General features: G+C 38.1%; 1 protein-coding gene across 2 annotated transcripts in view; it reads right to left on the reverse strand.

Moving 5' to 3' along the window:
• Window positions 1–22005, reverse strand: part of LOC131962945 (neural cell adhesion molecule 2-like) — a 433656-nt gene that overhangs the window by 134039 nt on the left and 277612 nt on the right. For both annotated transcript variants that reach the window (XM_059328060.1, XM_059328059.1), the window contains exons 2-3: window positions 17482–17556; window positions 5361–5567 (exon numbers count right to left, since the gene is read on the reverse strand). In XM_059328060.1, the coding sequence (XP_059184043.1) occupies window positions 5361–5567; window positions 17482–17556 (282 nt within the window). The remainder of the gene's footprint in view (window positions 1–5360; window positions 5568–17481; window positions 17557–22005) is intronic.

A 22005-nucleotide genomic window follows, 5' to 3' on the forward strand; every position in this document is an offset into this window, starting at 1 on the left:
GATCACCGTAATCTATCCAAAATTTCTCGCAATCACTAATCACAATCATATAATTGTCCAGTGTAACCAATACAAGTAACAACCATTGTCATTTTCTTTTTAGCTAGTCTGATGACCAAGTCGTTCAATGTCTGTACATACACCAGGATGCTAACATGCTCATAGTGACATATGCTAAAAAGCCAACTCCATAATGCTTTACATGTTCTTCATCTTAGTTTAGCATGTAATATGCTTATACTTGCTTATTAGACCTGAACAGTTTGAGAAATTAGAATTTTTCCCTGGCGAAGCTTTAAAAGGAAACTTAAATGACCAGCAATTTACTGCCATTCATCCTTACAGGTCCAAAAATGATGCCAAATTTTGTGGATATTCATCTGACAGTTTCTGGATTTTAGTCAGGACAAAAGTGCTAGACAGACCAACCTTGCCATCCATGAAAGCATGCAGGTAGAGATGCCAAAAACAACATTATTCAGCACAGCTGTCATGTGACTTAATGCCTAGCAATTCAGGTGTAAAGTGTTTGGAAACAGGCAGACAAGAAACAATATGTGGCTTGGAAATGGATGGATGAATTCACTCACAAAAATCAAATAAAACAAAAGCTAAATCCGGCTTTGACTGTTTTCTGGGACACAGATAAGGCGATTCTGATGAAACAGCACAGGAAACAGAAGGGTGGCCGTTACACTTGCTGCCAATCACAACCATGACAAAAAAATCAATGAGCGGAGATATTCTGCAGCCTCTGTGTTTTGCAGAATTAGACAAGAACACAGGCAGCCTTTGATTCACTCTGTCTTGGTTTCAGCATCGCTTCAATAAAAGATTCTACTGTGTGCCGGTTTGAAGCTGTGTCCTCCCTCTTGACAAACATTTTGACAAATTGCTTTTATGGGGACACTGTTCTTGGACCAGCACTTCTCCACACACAGCACCTGATCCTCCTTCGAAACCCCGTTCTCGTTCGGATAGTGGGCTTTGATGTGCGCCGGGGTTGGCACTGCGAGCGCTGCCACCACCTGCTATCATCTGCGTGCTGTATTGTGAAGGTGTGAATAAATCAACGACAGCTCCCCTATCAGTCCCTTCCGTTAGCGAGGCTTCAGCATTAGCATTTTGCTGTGTGATTTATGCCAGGCTGCTCCCTAAAATGAGCTTTCTCTCCCCGACTGCACCCTCCGCCTGCGAACGTGCCCGGCATCCCAGTGTCTTCATTAACTTCAAGGATGCCATTGGATGTTTTTGTCATTCACTCTGTTGGTTTCTTATCAATTTCCCTCTTGTGTTCGTCTTTTATTTCCAAAATCTGTTGCTCTCTCGCTCCCTCTGTCTCTCTCTCAGGTCTGAACTCTTCTGATGTCACTTGTTCCTTCTGTTTGCATCCATTTCCTCTCTCTTTTGTTGTCACACGGCTCTACAAGAGAATCAGTAAGGGAAACATCCTCTCCAGAGTAACACTCTGCTGCACACTTGACACTGGTGAACTGAGAATATACTCAGTACGAGGGAGTTTCTCTTCCGCCTTTCGCACTCACATCTCTGCGAGAATAAGTCTGATATGTTGATAAGCCAATTTCCCTGGACCTCTGTCGAAGGGAGGAAGGGTTATTCCTGTTTTTACTGGACAATTTTGCTCGTCTGGGAAATGGGATTTGAAGCATTATTGCTTTATCCATTAATAAACTAAGAAATGAAATGAGCTGGCTCCGGCTTCATACTGGCTCACTTTTTTATGAGTTTCCTGTACCTTGTAAGGCTGCAAAGGCACAAAACTGCTGCGAGGCAATCGAGCAACAAGGCATGTGACGGAGTGATACATGCAAGTTGGAGGGCTGGAAAACAGGAAAACATGGCGGCCTGATCACAATCTTTGTATCAATCTGAAGCATTAGAGGTGAAAAGTAGGCAGAATCTTCTATATTTGATCAGTGATGCATGGTTTGAAAGTTTGATCTGGGTTTCATGAGTTGTGCTGTATGTCAGTCATTCTTTCAAACCATCCTGATATAAGATAAACGGTTGTGATTGGTTCGGCCATGGCAACAGTGTGGAAATCAGTCGGAATGGGAGAGTGATGAGACAAATCTGCCAGAGCAAATAAAACATGAGCTTGGAAGATTTGACTGGTTTCAAGGTTGGTGCAGGACAGAATTCTAGAGTCAAATGTTACAGTCTATCAACTGGGCTAGTCAAACTCAACTGACAGTGATTTTTGTCTAAATGAATGCAGACACTTTTTCACCAAAACTGATTTTTTTGCACTGTTACACCCCTACAAAACATACTCACAAACCCTGACGCAAAAGTCAGGAATCACAAAAGTCTTCAGTCGTTTTTTCCTGGTGACCATTAATGTATGCGTCGTATTTCATGACTTTTCACCCAGCAGTTGTCGAGAAAAGCCAAAAATAATGGCATCAAAATCAGTAGGATTCATCCTCTGGGGACCATGAATGTCTTCTGAGTCACAGCCAAAAAAAAGGTCAAAGTGCTGGATGACTGAGCTGCCACTATCACAGCTAAAACAGCACTAACAGGAAAGTCAGAAGGCATTTTTTTATGTTGGTATGACGTTACCACAAGTGCAGGAATCTATTTTGTTTCAAATCTGATCTGACACTCCATGTAGTGTGATTACAACAGGCCATCATGGAGATGTCAGCAGCTACTGAGAGGATGTCAACACTTTCTCTCCCAACAGGTCGTGAATTCCGTGTACAACATGTTGTAGCGTGCAGGCCCATGCAGCGCCTGAGGAGTGACTGGCTGGGGCTTCAGGCAGGTTTTCATCGGCATGCTGCTCGTGCAATCTATACCGAGGGCCAGAGTGAGTGACGCCCGGTTACCATGGAAACAATGGTTTTAGGGGAGCTGGTTATGTGGTGAATGAGCCGAGGGCTGAGTGGTGGCAGGTGTGATTGAGGCTGTGATGTCCCCCCTAATGGTTCACTGGGAGGGGATGAAAAAGGGAACCACACAGCAGGTGATGATTTCAACTGTGTGTGTGTGTGTGTGTGCGTGTGTGTGTGTGTGTGTGTGTGTGTGTGTGTGTTGGAATCAAACTCCGGTACCTCTCCTGTTAAACCTGGGGAAAACTGCTGATCAAAGTTCTGTTGTTTCTGGGTATTTGGCTTATTCACATCTCACTTCACTTGATTATTATGTAATATTTGGTGTGTGCCTTTTGCATTAATTTATTATAATGTTAATCCATTTCCTGTCTCTGTTATTTAAGTTTAGGGAAATGCCCTTTAAGTACTTTTTGTACCTAAATAGGACCAGGATTGTATGATATTACAATCCTAAAGTCTAGCTAGACGCCTTTTAGGGTTACATGGTGGTATAGTGGTTAACAAGAGGGTCACCAGTTCGACTCCGGCCTGAGGCTCTTCTGTGTGGAGAAGAGTGCATATTCTCCCCATGTCAGCGTGGGTTCTCACTGGGTACTCCGGCTTCCTCCCACAGTCCAAATCATGCAGCTTAGGTTTAATTGGTGACTCTAAATTGGCCGTTGGAGTGAATGAGAGCGTCAATGGTATGTCTCTATGTGTCAGCCCTGTGATAGTCTGGTGTGTAGGGTGTACCCCGCCCAATGTCCGCTGGGATCGGCTCCAGCCCCCCACAACCTGAGTTCAGTTAAGTGGTTATGGATGGATGGATGGATGGATGGATTGACAATGGATAGATGGGTGGATGGGTTGACAATGGATGGATGAGTGGATGGGTTGACAATGGATGAATATGGATGGATGGATGGATGGATGGATGGACAATGAATGGATGGATGGGTGGATGGACAATGGATGGATGGATGAATGGGTGGATGGGTTGATGGATGGATGGATGGATGGATGGATGGACAATGAATGGATGGATGGATGGATGGGTATACAATGGATGGATGGATGGATGGATGGATGGGTATACAATGGATGGATGGATTGATAGATGGACAATGGATGGATGGATGGATGGATGCCTTTTAACCTGAAAATCTCCAAAACCACACCTACTGACAAACTTGATATGTCGTACCATGACCTGCTGGGGTGGCAAGTAACCCTCATATTAGTTTGCTTTCATTGCCAATATTAGGGTATGTGCAGCCACAGAAATTATGGCATCATTACAGAGCACTTCTTGAAGTCCTCAGAAGGTTTTTTTAACAAGACACCAAATATAAAGTCTACAGTTTTGATCTAAAACACCTTTTCACATTTTATTTATTCATTTAGCTATTTATTCTTCTGTTCTGTAACCGTATTACTGACCATGGAGCTCTTAATAGCTTAATCACTCCATTTCTCTCTCTGAGTGACAATGGGGCTGCATTTGAAATCACATACTAATGCACTATTCATACAAAACGTGGCTTTAAATACATCAGTAGATTTTGTGTTTGCAAGAAATGCTCAGATGTCTGATCTTTTACATTTTTATATCCTGTTTTTATTCAAATCTATTGTCTTGCAAGCATTTTTCTCTAATTATGATATAGTTTGTTGTTGTTAATTTTCTGGTTTGTCTTATTGTCGACTTTTTAATCATCTATAAAGCAGTTTGAACCGCACGAAGACTAATCTATAAAAGGTGCTACACAAATAAGTTTGATTGATTGACAGAAAATGTTCTCCAAGCTGTCAGATGCAACATTCTGGCAAAGAAATACAGAACCTTTTAATTATATATTTATGTATTTTTAACCTGAAATAAGTCATCTTTAATCAGCGTTAAAATATTCATGTGTATGTTATTCTTGTAGTGCAGTCTGGATTGCTAAAAGCCACACTTTCCTTGATAAAATACACAGGACGGGGTCTTTTTGTCCCAAATATTTGCTTCATTTCTGCTCTTATCCTCAGAAAATCACAGGAATAAGCTGCTGCATTAGGGGTTAAGCTTGATGTTTTGCTCAAGGACGCTGTAAGAGGACAAATGGTGGTTAATTCAGCTCATCGTGAGGCTGGACCAGAGCGATGGGACAGTCTCTGTAACCACTGAGCCACCCCGCCTCGTAACATTAAGTTTTTTCCCAGGAAATAGTGATGGGTCAGCAAGGCAGGTTAGCCTCCGTGCCACATCCCTCATTATGCCTGGCAGGATCCGAGTCCCCCGGCATTACGAGCTGTCATTATACTTTAATCACAAGAATGAGTGTAACACACAAAGTCAGAGGTACACATGGAGCTGGAATGCACACAGATCGAGCTTGAATTTCTAGCAGCTTGTGGCTGAGAATGTGAAAAAGGCTGTGATGAAACACTAATGTGAGCCGTTTATTCCCTTCATGTCTCCTCAGAGAGGAAACACATCTGCAGGTAAATGTGAGTGCACGTTATCTGTGTTCTTACGGTAGATCTCCAGCACCACGGAGGCCTCCTCGGTGTGACCGCTGGCGTCGGTGGCCTGGCAGCGGTAGATACCCGCGTCCTCGATGATGGCGTTGTAAATGATGAGCCTGGATCGTGACGTCTCCGTGTGGAGCGCCATCCGCTTGGAGGGCACGATGCGCTCGCCCTGAGGGTTGTACCACTCCAGCCTCACTGGCTCGCCAATTGCTGGGAGCAAGGTCAGAGAAAGAGAGGGAAAAAAAAAAGAGATTATATTATTACTCTTTTAGCAGGCAAGGCATGATCACACCAGCATTCAGTTTCTCTTCTCATGTTCACTTTTCAGAAAGAGAGTCATTACTCCCACTCACACCTGGGATCTATTCACAACATTTCAATGTTTTAAGACATTTAGCAACTGTTGTGTAAGTAGTTGTCTCTTGTTGACTTATATATCTATATTTAGCAATATTTTATATTTAGTTATTATTTTATTATTTTTTTACGACTTATTTTCCTTTTTTTCACATTAATTCAAAGTTTTACTGTAAAATAAAGAAAGTTACTTCTTAATTTTATATTTAGCAATATTTTACCCTTTTTGACGATTTATTTTACTTTTTTTACATTAAATTCAAAGTTTTACTGTAAAAAAAGAAAGTTGGTTCTTAATTTTATATTTCGCAATATTTTATGAATAATATTTTTTATGACTTCTTTTTACCTTTTTTAATTAAATTCAAAGTTTTACTGTAAAAATATGAAAGTTAGTTTTTAATGTTATATTTAGCAATATTTGACCTTTTATTAACGACTTCTTTTCTTTTTTTTTATTAAATTCAAAGTTTTACTATTAAAAAATGAAAGTTACTTCTTAATTTTATATTTAGCAATATTTTACCTTTTTCTACGACTTATTTTCCTTTTTTAAATTAAATTCAAAGTTTTACTGTAAAAAAAGAAAGAGAGAAAGTTGTCTTAATTTTGTGTTTTGCATTTTTTTGCATTATTTTTCACTGTAATTTAATGTCGAAGACCATTAAACAATTGAATAATACTGTAAAAAAAAGAGATTAATTTACAGATTTATTTGGAATCAAAGTAATTTACTTATTTATGGCATTTGCACAGAAAAAACCCCCAGAAAAATGAATACATTTCTGTAATATATATATATATATATATATATATAATTTTTTTTTTTTTTTTTTTTTTTTTTTCAGTGCACTGGATTTAAATGAGAAAACATTGTGTTGTGTTTGGGAAAATGAGAGAAGCCAGTGGCAAGAGATAACCCCAGAGAGAGAGAGAGATTCTTTTAGCAGGCAAGGCATGATCACACCAGCATTCAGTTTCTCTTCTCATGTTCACTTTTGAGAAAGACAGTCATTACTCCCACTCACACCTGGGATCTATTCACAGCATTTAAATGCCTTAAGACATTTAGCAACTGCTGTGTAACTAGTTGCCTTTTGTTGACTTCTATCAGCTTTACATATTTTCCAAATTGGTCCAAAAGGTTGCACTTGTTAGCTTTCAGTCCCAAGATTATTTGTGAAGATACGTAATTGCCTGTGAATGACAGAAACTTGGCAACTCTGTGTATAAAGTGAGTCAGCCTGAGAGATCCACAGCCTGCTGCTCTGCAGAGTTTAAAACAGCTGCTTGATTTTTCTATCTGCAGGTTTTTGGTTGCATAGGATGCTTGCATGTCCTGTTTTCAGCTCAATATTTTGGCAATTATATCCTTATTGAATAGATCAAAATACAGAGACATAAAGAGAGACAGAATGGAGGAAGACATGGACAAATTACTGAGGTATACTCTTTAAACCCAACTGCCTGGGTGTGATAAGGAGTCGGGTTGGATTAAAAAAATAAATAAATCACATTATAACAGAGAAACTGTGTATACAAGGCTAAATGGGTTAAATGCAGAGGTTAGATTTTCTCATCGTGGGATTAATAAAGTAATTAATTCTTAAAACACAACCTAAACTAAGTCAGTTTACATTTTTTTTGGTCTCTTCCCACTGTAGGGCAGGTGGGACATATTTTATTTGTGGATTTGGCCAAAATTAGTTTTTTATTATTTTATTTATTTCTTCTTTATTGATATGTTTCCCATTTTTTTCTAATTATTAATATTTCCTCACAAAGTATCTGTTTGAAATTCAAACGTAGATATAGTTAAAAAGAAAATTAAAAAAATAAATATAAAATTTAAATTTCCTCACAAAATGAATGAAATGCTAAGATATTGGCCAACTACATACATGCATCTTAATAAATTAGAGTATCACAGAAAAGTTTACTTAGGTCAGTAATTAAATTCTAAAAGTGACATTAACACATTATATAGATCCATTACACACAGAATGAAACATTTCATGTCTTAATTTATTTAATTTCTTCTAATTATAATGATTATGGCTTACATTTAATGAAGACCTAAAATTCAGTGTCTCAAAAAAAAAAAGAATATTAAAAAAGACCAATTTTGAAAAGTATGTTTAACCCTCTGGAGTCTCCAAAAGCGCCAAAGCAGACCAAAAAAGACACAAAATGACAAAAAAAAAGACACAGAATGACCACAAAAAAACCACAAAATAACTAAAAAAGACAAGAACAGACACAAAATTACCAAAAAAAGACCCAAAAATTACACAAAAAGACACAAATGACCAAAAAAGACACAAAATGACTTGCAAAGACAAGAAAAGGATTCAAAAATGGACAAAGTAGCCCAAGACTCCATAGAGTTAATATGGAAATTTTGGCCTCTGAAAAGTGTGTCCATCTATATGACTCAATACTTGGTTGGAGTTGTTTGACTTGAACTACTGGAAATTTACTTTTCTATGATAGTCTAATGTATTGGGATGCAAGAAGACTTTGCAACCCCTAGAAGCTCTAACTCATTATTCATGACTCAATCAGATGCACATTGTAAAAAAAATTGGTAGAAATAATTCCATGCCTGATTTGATGACAAATGTATGGAGTACATTGTAGTCCATACATGTCTATACAATAACATGGCTGCTCGCTTTGGTCCTCTGTTGTTGTTGGAACTCGTCGAGGGAACAGACGGCCTGAAATTATATGATTATGTCATAATCTTGGATTTACATAGCTTAGTCTGTAAAGGAATCAGGACATATGTGCTGTAAACTCCAGCGTTGATTCCTAAATTATACACATGTAATGACACACAGTCGTTAAACAAAGAAACAAACGGCCGGCCTGATCAAAAGCTGACTTGATCCCTGATTAAAATGGCGTCCATATGTAGCCTGAACTCGTCTGCAGGCTACTGTTGGAGATGATACGGCCATCTGCAAGCAGCAGGTGCCCTCCGCCTGTAAATCCTGCAAATAAAAGTGTCAGTGTGGAGGGCCATTACTTTGCTCATCAATCAGCCAGAGCCTTGAACAAGAGGACAGAGGCTTGTACACATTGTAGAAACCTGATAATACATGTTAAATATCTGTATTTAAAAAACACATATCTGTAAAATAACTAAAGTTTTTTTTTTCTCCTTTGAATATGACACTTTTGTTTAACCTTTGATTTCTTTTTACTTTTTTTTTTTTTTTACAGTAAATTCAAAGTTTTACTTAAAAAAAGTAAGAAAGTAAGTTCTCAATTTTTATATTTAGCAATATTTTACCTTTTTTACAATTTCTTTTAAAACATTTTTTACATTAAATTTAAAATTTTCCTGCAAAAAAAGAAAGGTCTCTTAATGATATATTTAGCAATATTTTATCTTTCTTTATAATTTCTGTTTACATTTTTTACATTAAATTCATAGTTTTACTGTGAAAAAAGAAAATTAGTTCTTAATTTTATATTTATCAATATTTTACCTTTTTTACAATTTCTTAAAAAAAAAAATGTACATTCCATTTAAAGTTTTCCTGCAAAAAAGAAAGTATCTTAATTTTATATTTAGCAACATTTGATCTTTTTTTTATAATTTCTGTTTACATTTTTTGCATTAAATTAAAAGTTTTACTATAAAAAAAGAACGTTGTCTGAATTTTATATTAAAGATTTATTTTATTTTTTACCCTTTTTATCACTGTAATTTAATATCTAGGACCATGCAAAAATTGATTTACAGATTTATTTGCAATAAAAGAAATTTACTTCATACATTTTTAGACTTCTTATCACTGTAATTGAATGTTTAAGACAATTAAACAATTTAATAATACTGTTAAAAAAATAGTTTTTTTTACAGATTAATTTGGATTAAAAGTGATCTACTTTTTTATGGCATTTGCACAGAAAAACAAGAAACTCTCTTATTCAGTGCACTGGATTTAAATAAGAAAACATTGTGTTGTGTTCGGGAAAATAAGGGAAGCCAGTGGCAAGAGATAACCCCAGAGAGAAAGAGTTTGAATGCTTCTCTTTTCCTTCCATAACAATCGGCAAGATGCCCTTGAGCGAAACTTTTAACCTCCAGCTGCTTGGCAGGCAGCAGCGTAGCGTTGTGATGCTTCATCTCAAGAGCTCACAGGTGTTTCTGTGAGGAGATGGCAGGATTCTGCTGGAAACACATTTGTCCGGCGTGTGCGGTTATGGCTACCACATCGATAACAATCTCTCAGTTTGATACGTAATCGTGAACGATGATGTATTAGCTGATTTGCCTCTTGATGCTCACAAAACACAGCCTCCCACTCACACCCCAGCATGCCTCACACTGCTGATCATCGCCTGTGTTTACAACAACCATCACATCCTTGGCATGTGTGTGTGCCGCTCGTTAGCTTCGAAGCCAACAAATCTGACGAGGCAATCACACACGAGCCTTTCTGAGATCATATTAAGCCGTTCTCCTGCTTTTCCTTCACACGTGACTTCCCACTGGAGCATGTGGGCACTTGTGGGGAACAGATAAGTGTCTAGCATCGCTACAGGCGTCTCTTTATACCTGTTAGCATTACAACGTTATCACCTCTTACCATTTTACAGTCTGTTGACAGCAGAGACAGCGAAATATGTTAAAGTTGATGTAGCTAGCGCGGTGACAGGCCGTTTGCTTCACAGATGATCTGAGAGGACAGGAGTGTGTAGCGTGCTGCCCTGTTTTTCACGCTCAGCCCTGCCTCCCTGTGTGTGTCCTTACAACTGTATGAATAGCTGGTGGAAATTTCTGTCAAACCTGCTCTTAAAATCTGCATAAGCTCTGGTATCATTACAGATTCCTGGCAAGAGAACGCTCAGTGACTGACTCCTCTGAAGGTAGAGCGGTAAGACAATGGTGATTTTTCTTGGTGCTTGCAGAATGTCTCCACGGCGACGCTCTGATTGATCATCAGCTCCCGTTAACTGCTGATGAAAGCGACAGCTCCACTTTGTTAGATTCGGAACAGCACGTAGAAATAAAACTTTTAAGAAGCAAGCGACAAAGGCGTGCATCTGGAAGGTGTTTCAGACAATGTTTATGATCCTCCTTAGCAGTTAGGGAGCAATATAAAGCAGCTGAAACACTGAAGCGATCTAAACCTCCTGCACAAGGCAGATTATTGACTAGACGTGCCCCTTGGCGCCAGAATTAGCCCAGTGCAAGCCGAAACACTCCCACGTCCCCACGGTGGCTGGCAATAGAGCCATGGACACAAATCTGTAGAATAACTACACTGTAAAACCCAACTTGTTGTTTCAACTAAAAATTTGAGTGTCCATGCTGCGAAAGAATTTTATGTCAAGACAACAAAGACAATGGAGTTAACTCAAATGAATCTTGCTGTCTGACTCCATACTTCAAGTTAAAATGACTTTTTACACGAATCTTTCTTGTGTTGAAAAGGAAAAATTGGTAATAATAACGAACAAGCAATATTGGGTTTTACAGTACAGTTTTTAGCTTTTTTTTACTTTAATATGACAGAAAAAATACTTTAACATGACAGACTTTTTACCTGTTTTTACGATTTCATTTTCCTTTTTTTACATTCAATTTAAAGTTTTATTTTAAAAAAAGAAAGTTGTCTTCATTTTATATTTAGCAATATTTCCTTGCATTTTTACACTTTTTTAAATGATTAATATTTCCTGAGAAAAGTAGTTGTGTGAAATTCAAAAATAGATATAGTTAAAAAGAAAATCTTAAAAATAAATAAATAAAAATACATTTTAAAAATAAATATTAAATCAAATTTTCTTCACAAAATGAATAAAATGCTAAGATATTGGCCAACTATATCCGTAGAATAACCTTTTACATTAAATTTGAAGTTTTACTGTAAAAAAAAGAAAGTTGTCTTAATTTTATATTTAGCATTTTCCACTTTTTTCCACTTTAATTTAATGTTTAAGACAATTAAAAAGCAAGCAACAAAGGCGTGCATCTGGAAGTTGTTTCAGACAATGTTTATGATCCTCCTTAGCAGTGAGGGAGCAATATAAAGCAGCTGAAATATTGAAGCGATCTAAACCTCCTGCACAAGGCAGATTATTGACTAGACGTGCCCCTTGGCGCCAGAATTAGCCGAGTGCAAGCCGAAACACTCCCACGTCCCCACGGTGGCTGGCAATAGAGCCATGGTAGTAATTGATTCAAGTCTCCTGGGAAGGAGATAGCAGGGCAGAAACAAGAGCTAAGCAGAGAAGGAATCACTGGTCAGCATGTACATGTGTGCTTGACATGATGTTAAAATTATTGGCTACATATTTATCTTTTTGTCTGCTCTGTAATGTCTGGCCAATGGGTGAACGTGGGCGTGCAGGGACAAGTGAAGTGACCTCCTCTGCTCTAGTTATCTGAAGAAAACCACATGGAAACGTAATAGCTGTTGGATCTCGTTGGACCAGCGAGGCTGCCTTTGTAGCCGCCTCTGTTTTATTTCGCAGCCAACACTTGTTCTGGCTCTCTGCCACCTCAGTCATAGGGGAGGTTAAACACACACCTAAACACCAGTTTATCCACTTCCTTATTGGTCACGCCGTGAGCTGAGCTGCATTTAACCCTGACAGGAGACCTGTTCTCTCTGCGGTTTGTTTGTTTGTCTCCTAACAAAAGGTCTAATTGAGCAATTTGAAACCGAATGCAATTATGAGCCTGCAGTCGAAATTGGACAAAAATGATGTTAGAATACTCCTTCTAAAAAGCACATGGGCTGGAACTAATCGATTTTTGGCAAAACAATACAATGAGAAACATAGCACTGTACGATGTTTACCTTATGTCTTCTTGGCAGTGGTACATTTATAGTATTTCCATTTTATGTAACGTTATACTTCTATTATCTATACGTACGTAAGTTATACCGATACATTTTGTAAAGACATGTAATTGAGACAATACCATCATAACGATATAGCCACTGAGCATTCTGACAGGCTAAACATTTGGAATATATACTGGAGATACGGGTATCATATGAAACTAGAAGATCAAAGAAATCTATAGGCTCCAAGTCAGGATATCGTCACAGGAAGTTGTCAAAATGATGCTGCAAATTTAGGCTATTTTTCATTGCTTCATGGTGATTTTCAAAGGGGTTATGTGACCTCTGACATCATTTTCAAAGAAAACAATGGTTCTGTAATTTGGAGGTATTTTGGTTAATACCTACTTAAAACAGGTTGATGATGATTACTTGTGACATTGAGTTAAAACTAAACACTTTGCATGTTTTGTTTAAAATACCAATATACAGTCATGGAAAAAAATATTAGACTACCCTTGTTTTCTCCTTGCCTTCTTGTTCATTTAATGCCTAAAGGTACATTTGTTTGGACAAATATAATGATAACAACAAAAATAGCTCATAAGAGTTGAATATAAGTGCTGATATCTAGACATTTTCCATGTTTTTTTTAATTATGATTTTTGTTATTATCAAGAAAACCATGGAAAATGGCTAGATATCAGCTCTTAAATTAAACTCCAATGAGCTTTTTTTGTTTATTATTGTCGCCATTTGGCCTTAAAATTTAGAGTTTTGGTCCATATCGCCCAGCCGTATCCGAAAACATTGAAAACATACTTGCAGTAAAAAAAAAAAAAAAACGCCTACTGAATGCATTCATGCAAAATAACAATCTCGGGCTGCTCTTTTCACAGTGTAATCATGTTGTGGACATTTCTGCAGAAAATGCTCATATCTCTCATTGCATGCATTTACAATAGAGACGCCTCTGACCTTTCCCGTAACAATGATCGAAACAAACAAACCAAGAACAAATCCACCTCTAGGTGCAAGGTGACACAAGCACAAGTGCAGTGTTTTTCTCTCTTGCAGACCACTTAAAGCCAACTATTTTCTAAAGACATTGTCTGCAGGCGTCCCCTGCCTCCCTCCCTCCCCTTCTGCAGCTCAATTCACCTGTTTTTTCTCTCCGCCTCTCACTCACTGTTTTCCTTTTCTCCTCCTGACCTCCTCTACCTTCATATTCCACTCTTTCTCCCACCTTGCCATGGCCTCAATTCAAATCTTCGCTGGAAAACATCTTAGAGCGCTTCTCTTTCATCATTGTACAGTATTATTCTGTACAGCGAGCTGATGAATAAGAGGTAATTCAGTTCTCTCACATTTTCTTCTGAAAGCAAGAATTCATGAATAAATGTCACATAGCTCACTCTGAGGATGGAAGATAAAAGCTTTTTTTAATGAATACTGAGAACATTTAGAGGTTGTTCGATTGACATATAGTAATTTATATTGTTTGTACTTTCTCAAGTCTTGATTGGAAATTTTGTCGAAAGCGTAAATCTGAACCTCACATCTGAATATGAAAGACTGAATCATTAAAATCATGTTTTACATATACATGCAATAAAGCTCCAACTTAATGTAGCATGGTTAACTGTGCCTGAAATCTTGCAGCAGTATTTAACACCCAAAGTTAGAGCTTAGGTATTATCTATTAAGAGTAAAAAAAATAAATAAAGCTTGATCTGACAACATTTCAAAGCCAATCTGCTTTGACCGATTTACAAAATCTTTCTCATTTATCCCTGTGAAAACAACACTGAACTATTTTTTTAAGGTCTTTTTTTAAACATAAATGAGAATTATCTTCATGGAATCAACAGTAAAGTAGTTAAAAGCTAATATGCTTTATATCAGAATTGCATCTTAGAGGACTAGAAAACACATTTTCTGAAGAAGTGGGTAACTTCAAGGTCTGAAAAGTGAAGCCAATGCAGAAATGCCTTAAAGCTGCATTTTTTCTAATGGCCAGCAGGGGGCGACTACACTGGTTGCAAATAGAAGTCTGATTGTATAGAAGACATTTGTTTCTATGTTTCCATCTATGTATCCATCTTTGTATCCATCTATGTTCCCATCTATCTATCTATCTATCTATCTATCTATCTATCTATCTATCTATCTATCTATCTATCTATCTATCTATCTATCTATCTATCTATCTATCTATCCATCTATCCATGTATCCATCCATCCATCCATCCATCCATGTCTATGTGCAAATGACTCTACTTCTCACTTAGTCTTGCATAGCCAGACCTGTCTCCACAGAACTGTGTAAGCACTGGAGAAATGTCTGGCTGCATCTTTGCCCATCACGGGATAATGCTCCAGCTTCTTTGTATCGCTTTAAACCACTTACACTGTAATAAATTATTCTGTAGTCATTTCATTTTACTTAATATATTTGATAAAATGTATTAAATATAAATGTGTCCTTGATTTTGAGGCAGTTGTTTAAGTAATCTTTAATATACAAATGTTTGAGATGGAATCTACTGATTCTGATCACATTAAATATAATCTTTATGTGTATGTAATTCTAAATCAAGAGAATTTTGAATGAATCCAACACAATAGAATTAGCCAGTTTTTAATTGACACTAAACACTTCCTGTTAAGTTGTTATTAACTCAACTTGTAACGTAGTTAGATTTAATGAATAATATTGTGTGCAATCTGTTGCCTCAATTTTATTATTGTTTATCTTTTTTTACAGTGTACTCTCACTTTGGGCGGTGCTAAGCCTTGGTGCGACGGTAGTGCAAAACAGATAGCGGAAGGGGAAGGAGAATACCATCTGAATTCGGCCGCCAATGGCACGCTTATCTTAAAGTTCTTAGACTACTTCTTACTTGAATTATTACCTCAGTAAACATCTCATTAATGAGTTTATGGTCTCAATTGATAGTTTCAAGTCTTCTTAAATACAGCATGATGTTCATTTTGGAAATTATGGGCAAATTTAGAGTAAAATTGGTGATAAAAGAGGGTATAGTTTGAGGCGTGGCTACCATGGGACTGATAGGCATTTATAGAGACCTGTCAATCAGTATGGAGGCGGAGCATACTTTATCCATGGCACTGTGTGCAACCCCAACTACAAAAACAAATAAAGTTCCTAACTGTTGGTATTAAATGTCTTGTCTTTGTACTGTATTCAACTGAATGTAGCTCGCAAAGGATTTGCTAACCATTGCAATTTGTTCCCAACTTTTTGAAATTGTGGTTGTACATTTAAATAGCATTGCACTTGTTTTAGGTTGACTTATAATAATGCAGTGCAGTCAAGTTGCAACTAGGTTGAAATGCATTGTGTCCTTTTGGCTCCACAAAAACAAAATAGCAATTATAAAAATGACTAGCTCTAACCTTCAAAACAATACTTTTCATGCCAATTGGTAATGTCAGGATGGCTACATCCACTTTGTACATACAGACCATTAATCCTACATAACAGTGATATTTTTGCCCAAGTTTTGTTTATTTTAATTGGGAGATTTGTGTGTTTGTGTACACCCACACACCAGAAAAGCTGAACTTTTGAATGTTCAGCTCTTAATAAATATCAACCAAGAGTTTCTAACCTTAAACCCTGATTGTTACATATTCAATCACGAATATTTAAGAGTATGGATACAAACTTTAGTGTTTCAAGGCTGTAAATTGAAAAGGATTTTTCAGTTGAACTGATTTAAAGAAGAACGATTTGAAAGCCAACAAGGACGATTTAAAAATAAAAAAAATAAATTAATACCAGGATGTGATGCGAGCCTTCTTCTTCCAAGCTACTACGCTGACCCATGTTCAAACATATTTTGACCCATAACAGCATGTTTGAACAATTTCCAAGACAAAAATAAAAGCTGTGCTCTCTCGGAAGAAATGAGGTGCTCAATCATTTTTACCCTGCTGCCAATTCTTCCTGGCAAACTTTCGAAACAAGAAAGATTTGTATCGAACAAGTGAATTGATTTCACCCAGGTTCTTTTCTCTCAGGAGCAACACATTCACCTCGTGGTTCCGCCTTTCCTCACAAACAGCTCAAACCCGTGAATCAACATACAATATAATTGCGTTTCTGTGCCTTCTATTCCATTCTTCTGTACGATCCATATTTATGTGGGCCTGATTCATACGGCGGAGAAAAAGTCACTTTTAAAGACTCAGGCTCGCTTCGGTTTCACCGGGGTTTTGACTGTTCTGCCCTGCTTTTTCAGCCCACTCTAGTTGGCAGGACTGCATGTGAGTATGTTAAAAAATGTGGTGGAAAAGGGCAAAAGAAAGAGTGACACAGACACTTCCTCCCACGCACTTTTGACGGTGGCTGTTTATCTCCCACCCTCAACACTCTCGCCTCAAAGCCTTTTCCATTATTCCCACTTCTGTCATTTTAGCTCTTTCACAATAAAAGCCTCCATCCCTGCCTTTTAAATTCCTGCCAGTTTGATTCCATTCACCGCCATTTTTCCTTCTGTCCTTCTCAGCACACGTTAGACCTCCGCACACCCTCCATGCTCCTCCCAGTGTGTCTCTACTCCCTTGGCTGTTAGCTCCACGCTGAGTGGGTTGGCAGGAGAGAAGAGGCAGCCAGCAGGAGGCGGGCCGGGCCTGCCAGAGTGTGTTGCATCCCTACCGAGCCACTGGCACCGGCCTCAGGTTCTCTGTTGTGGCTGAGTGTTGATATACCGTTCAGAGAGGACAATGAGGATGAGGGGACGAGGAGGGCCAGTCACCAGCGGGTCAAAGAGTCGCTCACCATATGGACGCCATGGATTGTGTTGTGTTCACTGTCATACCAACAACAAACAGACTTCACAGGCGGTGATGTAAGGCCCCCCGCTGCATCCCTGACCCGCATCCAGACACACATCCATATAAAAACAACACTTGCATGGCTTTTGTACCTGTGCAGATGAAGAACTTGGACTCGCCGACACTTAACTCCACTTTGTTCAAGGATATGGACACCTGCAGTGCGGCTGTAATAGGGAACGAGAGAGGGGCGGGGAAAGAGAGGGAAAGAAAAGCAGACAGGAAGAGAAAATGGATTAGTTGTTGCCGTCTTGAGAACACGAAACGCAAAGAATTTCATCATTTTGCTGACATAATAATACAAAATTGCATTCAAACGCTGTCAGCCTTTTAGCACTGTGCCTCATTTTCTTCTTTGTACCACATTTGAATATCATCCGAGGACTATTTTCTATTGTGTGCCACCATATATGTGATAGTTTTCTATATAATTAAGACCCCCTGTTAGAAATAACCACAGCATTCAAGCATAAGATGCATTGTCCCAGGTAAGAAAGGAGAATTTATATATTTTTATCCAAACTTTAACTGCTTTCAAAGTTGCTGTTCAACACAACAGCCGAGCCATTTCTCCTCACAAAGAGACAGATTTGCTTGATACCTTCTATTAGGCACATGGATGTTTGTGACAAGCTTGTCAGTCAGTTTCACAATGAATGGGATCCTTTCAGCCTGAGGTATTGCTATTTGCAGTTATCTTGGAGTGGTGCATGCAGGGAACAGTGGGATGTGAATTTAAGAGGATGAAAAATGGCAGAGATCAGGAAATAAGCTTGCATTTTACATCCTTAATAACAAAGAAAGAGCCCAAACACAATACTAAAAGAAATAGTGGAATTATTAACCTTAACCCTCTGAGCCCCACCCCTGTATGTTTTCTTTTGGCAAAATTATACAGTATATTGTAGAAAGAAACTGTACAAACAGGCATTATCATTGAGATTTAAGCTTTCCTACAGGTTCCACAAGCTACCATTGGAAAAAGCAGCCAAATGGAGCTTAAAATTAAGATATTTCTGTCAAAAACACGTCATCCTAAATATCTTATTTAAAACGTCTCTAAAAATAAACCGTTTGGAATAACTAGATACTGTTAAAAACATTAAATTCTGCCCCTTAGTGACACTGCGAAGCCATGATTGATTCTGCTGAGATGAATACTCACATAGCATATATTCACTGAAAATCAAACAGAACTGCAGGCTGTTTACACAGACCAGAGAGGAGAGGACAGGAGAGGTGGTAATTGAGGCTATAAAAATGCAAATAGTTTGATATGTATAGCATGTGAAGACCCAATTTTTTTTAAACATTCATTAAACTTGTGGGCACCTGATATAGTGTTGTGTATAGAAATTGTATTTTATTCCAATTTCAAAAAAAATATTTATCAGAGACAATCAACTCAGGTCCTTTGAAAAATATTCACTGAGAATCTGTTTACACAGAGCAGAGAGGAGAGGACAGGAGAGTATGTAAAAAGCAAATAGGCAACATGTATAGCATGTGGAGACGACCCCCTCTCAAAATTCATAACATTTTTTTTCCAATTAGGGAAAAAAATATCAGAGAAAATCAACAGGCATCTTGTTTTCATGATTTATGTTCTTATAACTGTGTTATTCTGCACAAAATAAATTTTTTGAGTTATTCCCACTTCTAGCCTGGATTGTGCTCATTCCATAGAGGTGCAAAACTTACATAATGCAGTGAAAAACGAGGCCACTGTGAGTAAGCATATAAAAAAGCGCAAAAAAACAAACAAAAGAACCCGTCCTGGTTCAGAGGGTTAATGACTCAGTAAAAATGGACAAAAACCTTTTAAGCTGGTGGCAGTGCCATAACATTTGCAAAGTCAAGCTACAATCAAAGGCAGCTTGTCTGCGCTGGTCTTTCGGAAGCGATACTAAAACACCTCACAATGGGGGCTCCGGTGGAAGTGAAAGGTAGTTAGCTGAGAAAGAATGTGGCTCGATTTAATTCATCAAATGGGAGGAATAGAAATGCAGGAGTAGAGGTTTAGCTGAATCAGACAAAGAAAGGGAGTGTGTGAATGGCAGCAGGGCGAGCCGGCGCTGAGGATGCGCCTGGATGTCTAATGTGATGAGTAATGATTGGCAACTCAGTGGGGAGAGGGTCATTTTTAGGCCGGAGCCTCTCGACGCGGCGGTAGTCTCGCCACGCCACTGAGTGAAGCGAGATGTTTGATGAGCCTGTCATATCAGTGCTCTCCCTTCTCTGCCCTTAGAGCTGCATGTCTAGTTAGGATCAAACTCTAACCACACACAGACACACGCACACGCTCTACAATACTCCTAATGGATGTTAATTTTCTCTACAACGCTGGAAATTTAACAGCGGAGCTCAGGGCGCCTGTCAATAATTGAGGAAATGATGAAATGATTATATGTGGCTTCTCGGGGGAAGGTGGCTGCAGCATCACACTGAGGCTGCTCTGCTGCAGTTATCACTGGGAGCCATCTGTCATGTAGTGAGGCGGCCTATAGGTGGCAGTAGAGGGGCACTGCCACCTTTGCCTGAGGAGGCTACACTGCCTTATCAATGCATTTGATCATTTCTGCTGAGAAACTCCACTGTCATTGCACTTAGCAGTCATTAGAAGGGATCATTATAGTCACACACACAAAAAAAGAATAAATGCACATTTGGAACTACACTGAATGGCCTGGATGTGCTCAGTTATGCATAACCCCAAGCACAGCAGTTGCTGCATGTATATAATCTTGTACACTTTTTGCCTTCATATATTGTTCCATCCATCCATCCATATTCCTCCGCTTATCTGGGGCCGGGTCGTGGGGGCAGCAGGCTAAGCAGGGCATTCCAGTTTTATGTTTAAAAAAACATTTGTTATTAATAGGAAATGAGCCAAGACAGGCTTCTGCATCAATTAAAATATGACTTTTGAACAATCACTGCTAATTAATAGTAATTAAAATGTTTTTTTCTTTAATACAGTTTCAATATTTGCCCTGTTAGTGCTGCTCCACTACCATCTGCTATTATAATAACTGTCTCAGATACATGTTTCATTGAGATGTTAATTTTTATGTTCTTTATTTTATGCTTCTGTCATGAATTCATGGTTATTTGAGCTCAAACAGCCTTAAAAATGCATAAAAATGTAATAAATCAGGTGTTTAAGAGGTGCTTTGCCTGAGGAGGCTACACTGCCTTATCAATGCATTTGATCATTTCTGCTGAGAAACTCCACTGTCATAGCACTTAGCAGTCATTAGAGGAGATCATTATAGTCACACACATTAAAAAAACATAACAAATGCACATTTGGAACTACACTGAATGGCATGCATGTGCTCAGTTATACATAACCCCAAGCACAACAGTTGCTGCACTAATTGTATATAATATTATACACTTATTGCCTTCATATATTGTTTTTATATTTAAAATTACACTTTTTATTAATAGGAAATGAGCCAAGGCAGGCTTCTGCATCAATTAAAATATGACTTTGGAACACCACTGCTAATTAATAGTAATTAAAATGTTTTTTTCTTTAATACAGTTTCAATATTTGCCCTGTTAGTGCTGCTTCACTACCATCTGCTATTATAATAACTGTCTCAGATACATGTTTCATTGAGATGTTCATTTTTATGTCCTTTATTTTATGCTTCTGTCATGAATTCATGGTTATTTGAGCTCATACAGCCTTAAAAATACATAAAAATGTAATAAATAAGGTGTTAAAGGGGTGCCATTGCTTAAAAAAAGGTCTAAAATATAATAAATATACAATTTGTTACTCGGTTCTAGAAGTCAGTATGTAGTATGTAAGTGAGATACTATGTCTACACGCACACACACACTGCTTCATATGAATGCAAATAGTGCTCTGGAGTTGATTAATCATGTCTATTTAACCCCGTGCCCTTCCACACTGCCTGCCTCTGACTCAAGGCAGATTCCTATCAGCGCTTCAAGTAGTTTAACGGTTTTCAATTATTAATTGATCCAGGTCCGTTCATGCTGGATGTGATTGATAATGTAATAAGTTCCTCACAAAACCCCAGCAGGCAAAAGGAAAAATTGGCCTGCGCCTTTTCTGTGCTGCCAGAGTCATTGTTGTGAAATCATGTAATTAAGTTCAACCTGGAAAATAAAACCGTTCGCTTGGCATTTTTAAGCTGAAATACAAATAAACAGTCCCTACTGTGAATATACATTGGCATTTTAATGAGAATGCTGACTGGATTGGAAATATGTCACAGGAGAATTTGTTTATTCAACAGTGTCTCGCCTTGTGGGGACACAAAGAGACATACTAATTATATCCATTTTCAGAAATGGAATGTTTTCAGCTGCATTCACCTGCTTATTACAGAGCTCGGGTCAATATGTTATGAGCCTGGTAGCAATTATCAGCTCCAATTATTAGCTCCTCCGAGAAGCATCGGAGACAAGGAAAATAAGACAACGGACAAAAGCATTGATTGCCATTTGTAATGTGTCTGGGATGGTCGATACCATACATGACTTGGCAGCTCGCCGAACATCTTTGAGACTTGAAGAATTCCAGCATTAATTATGGATTCTCAGCTTAAAGAGGCAGGTCTTTACCCAGAGAGATG

The sequence above is a fragment of the Centropristis striata genome, chromosome 24 (genome assembly GCF_030273125.1).
Source record: "Centropristis striata isolate RG_2023a ecotype Rhode Island chromosome 24, C.striata_1.0, whole genome shotgun sequence".
Taxonomy (NCBI): Eukaryota; Metazoa; Chordata; class Actinopteri; order Perciformes; family Serranidae; genus Centropristis; species Centropristis striata.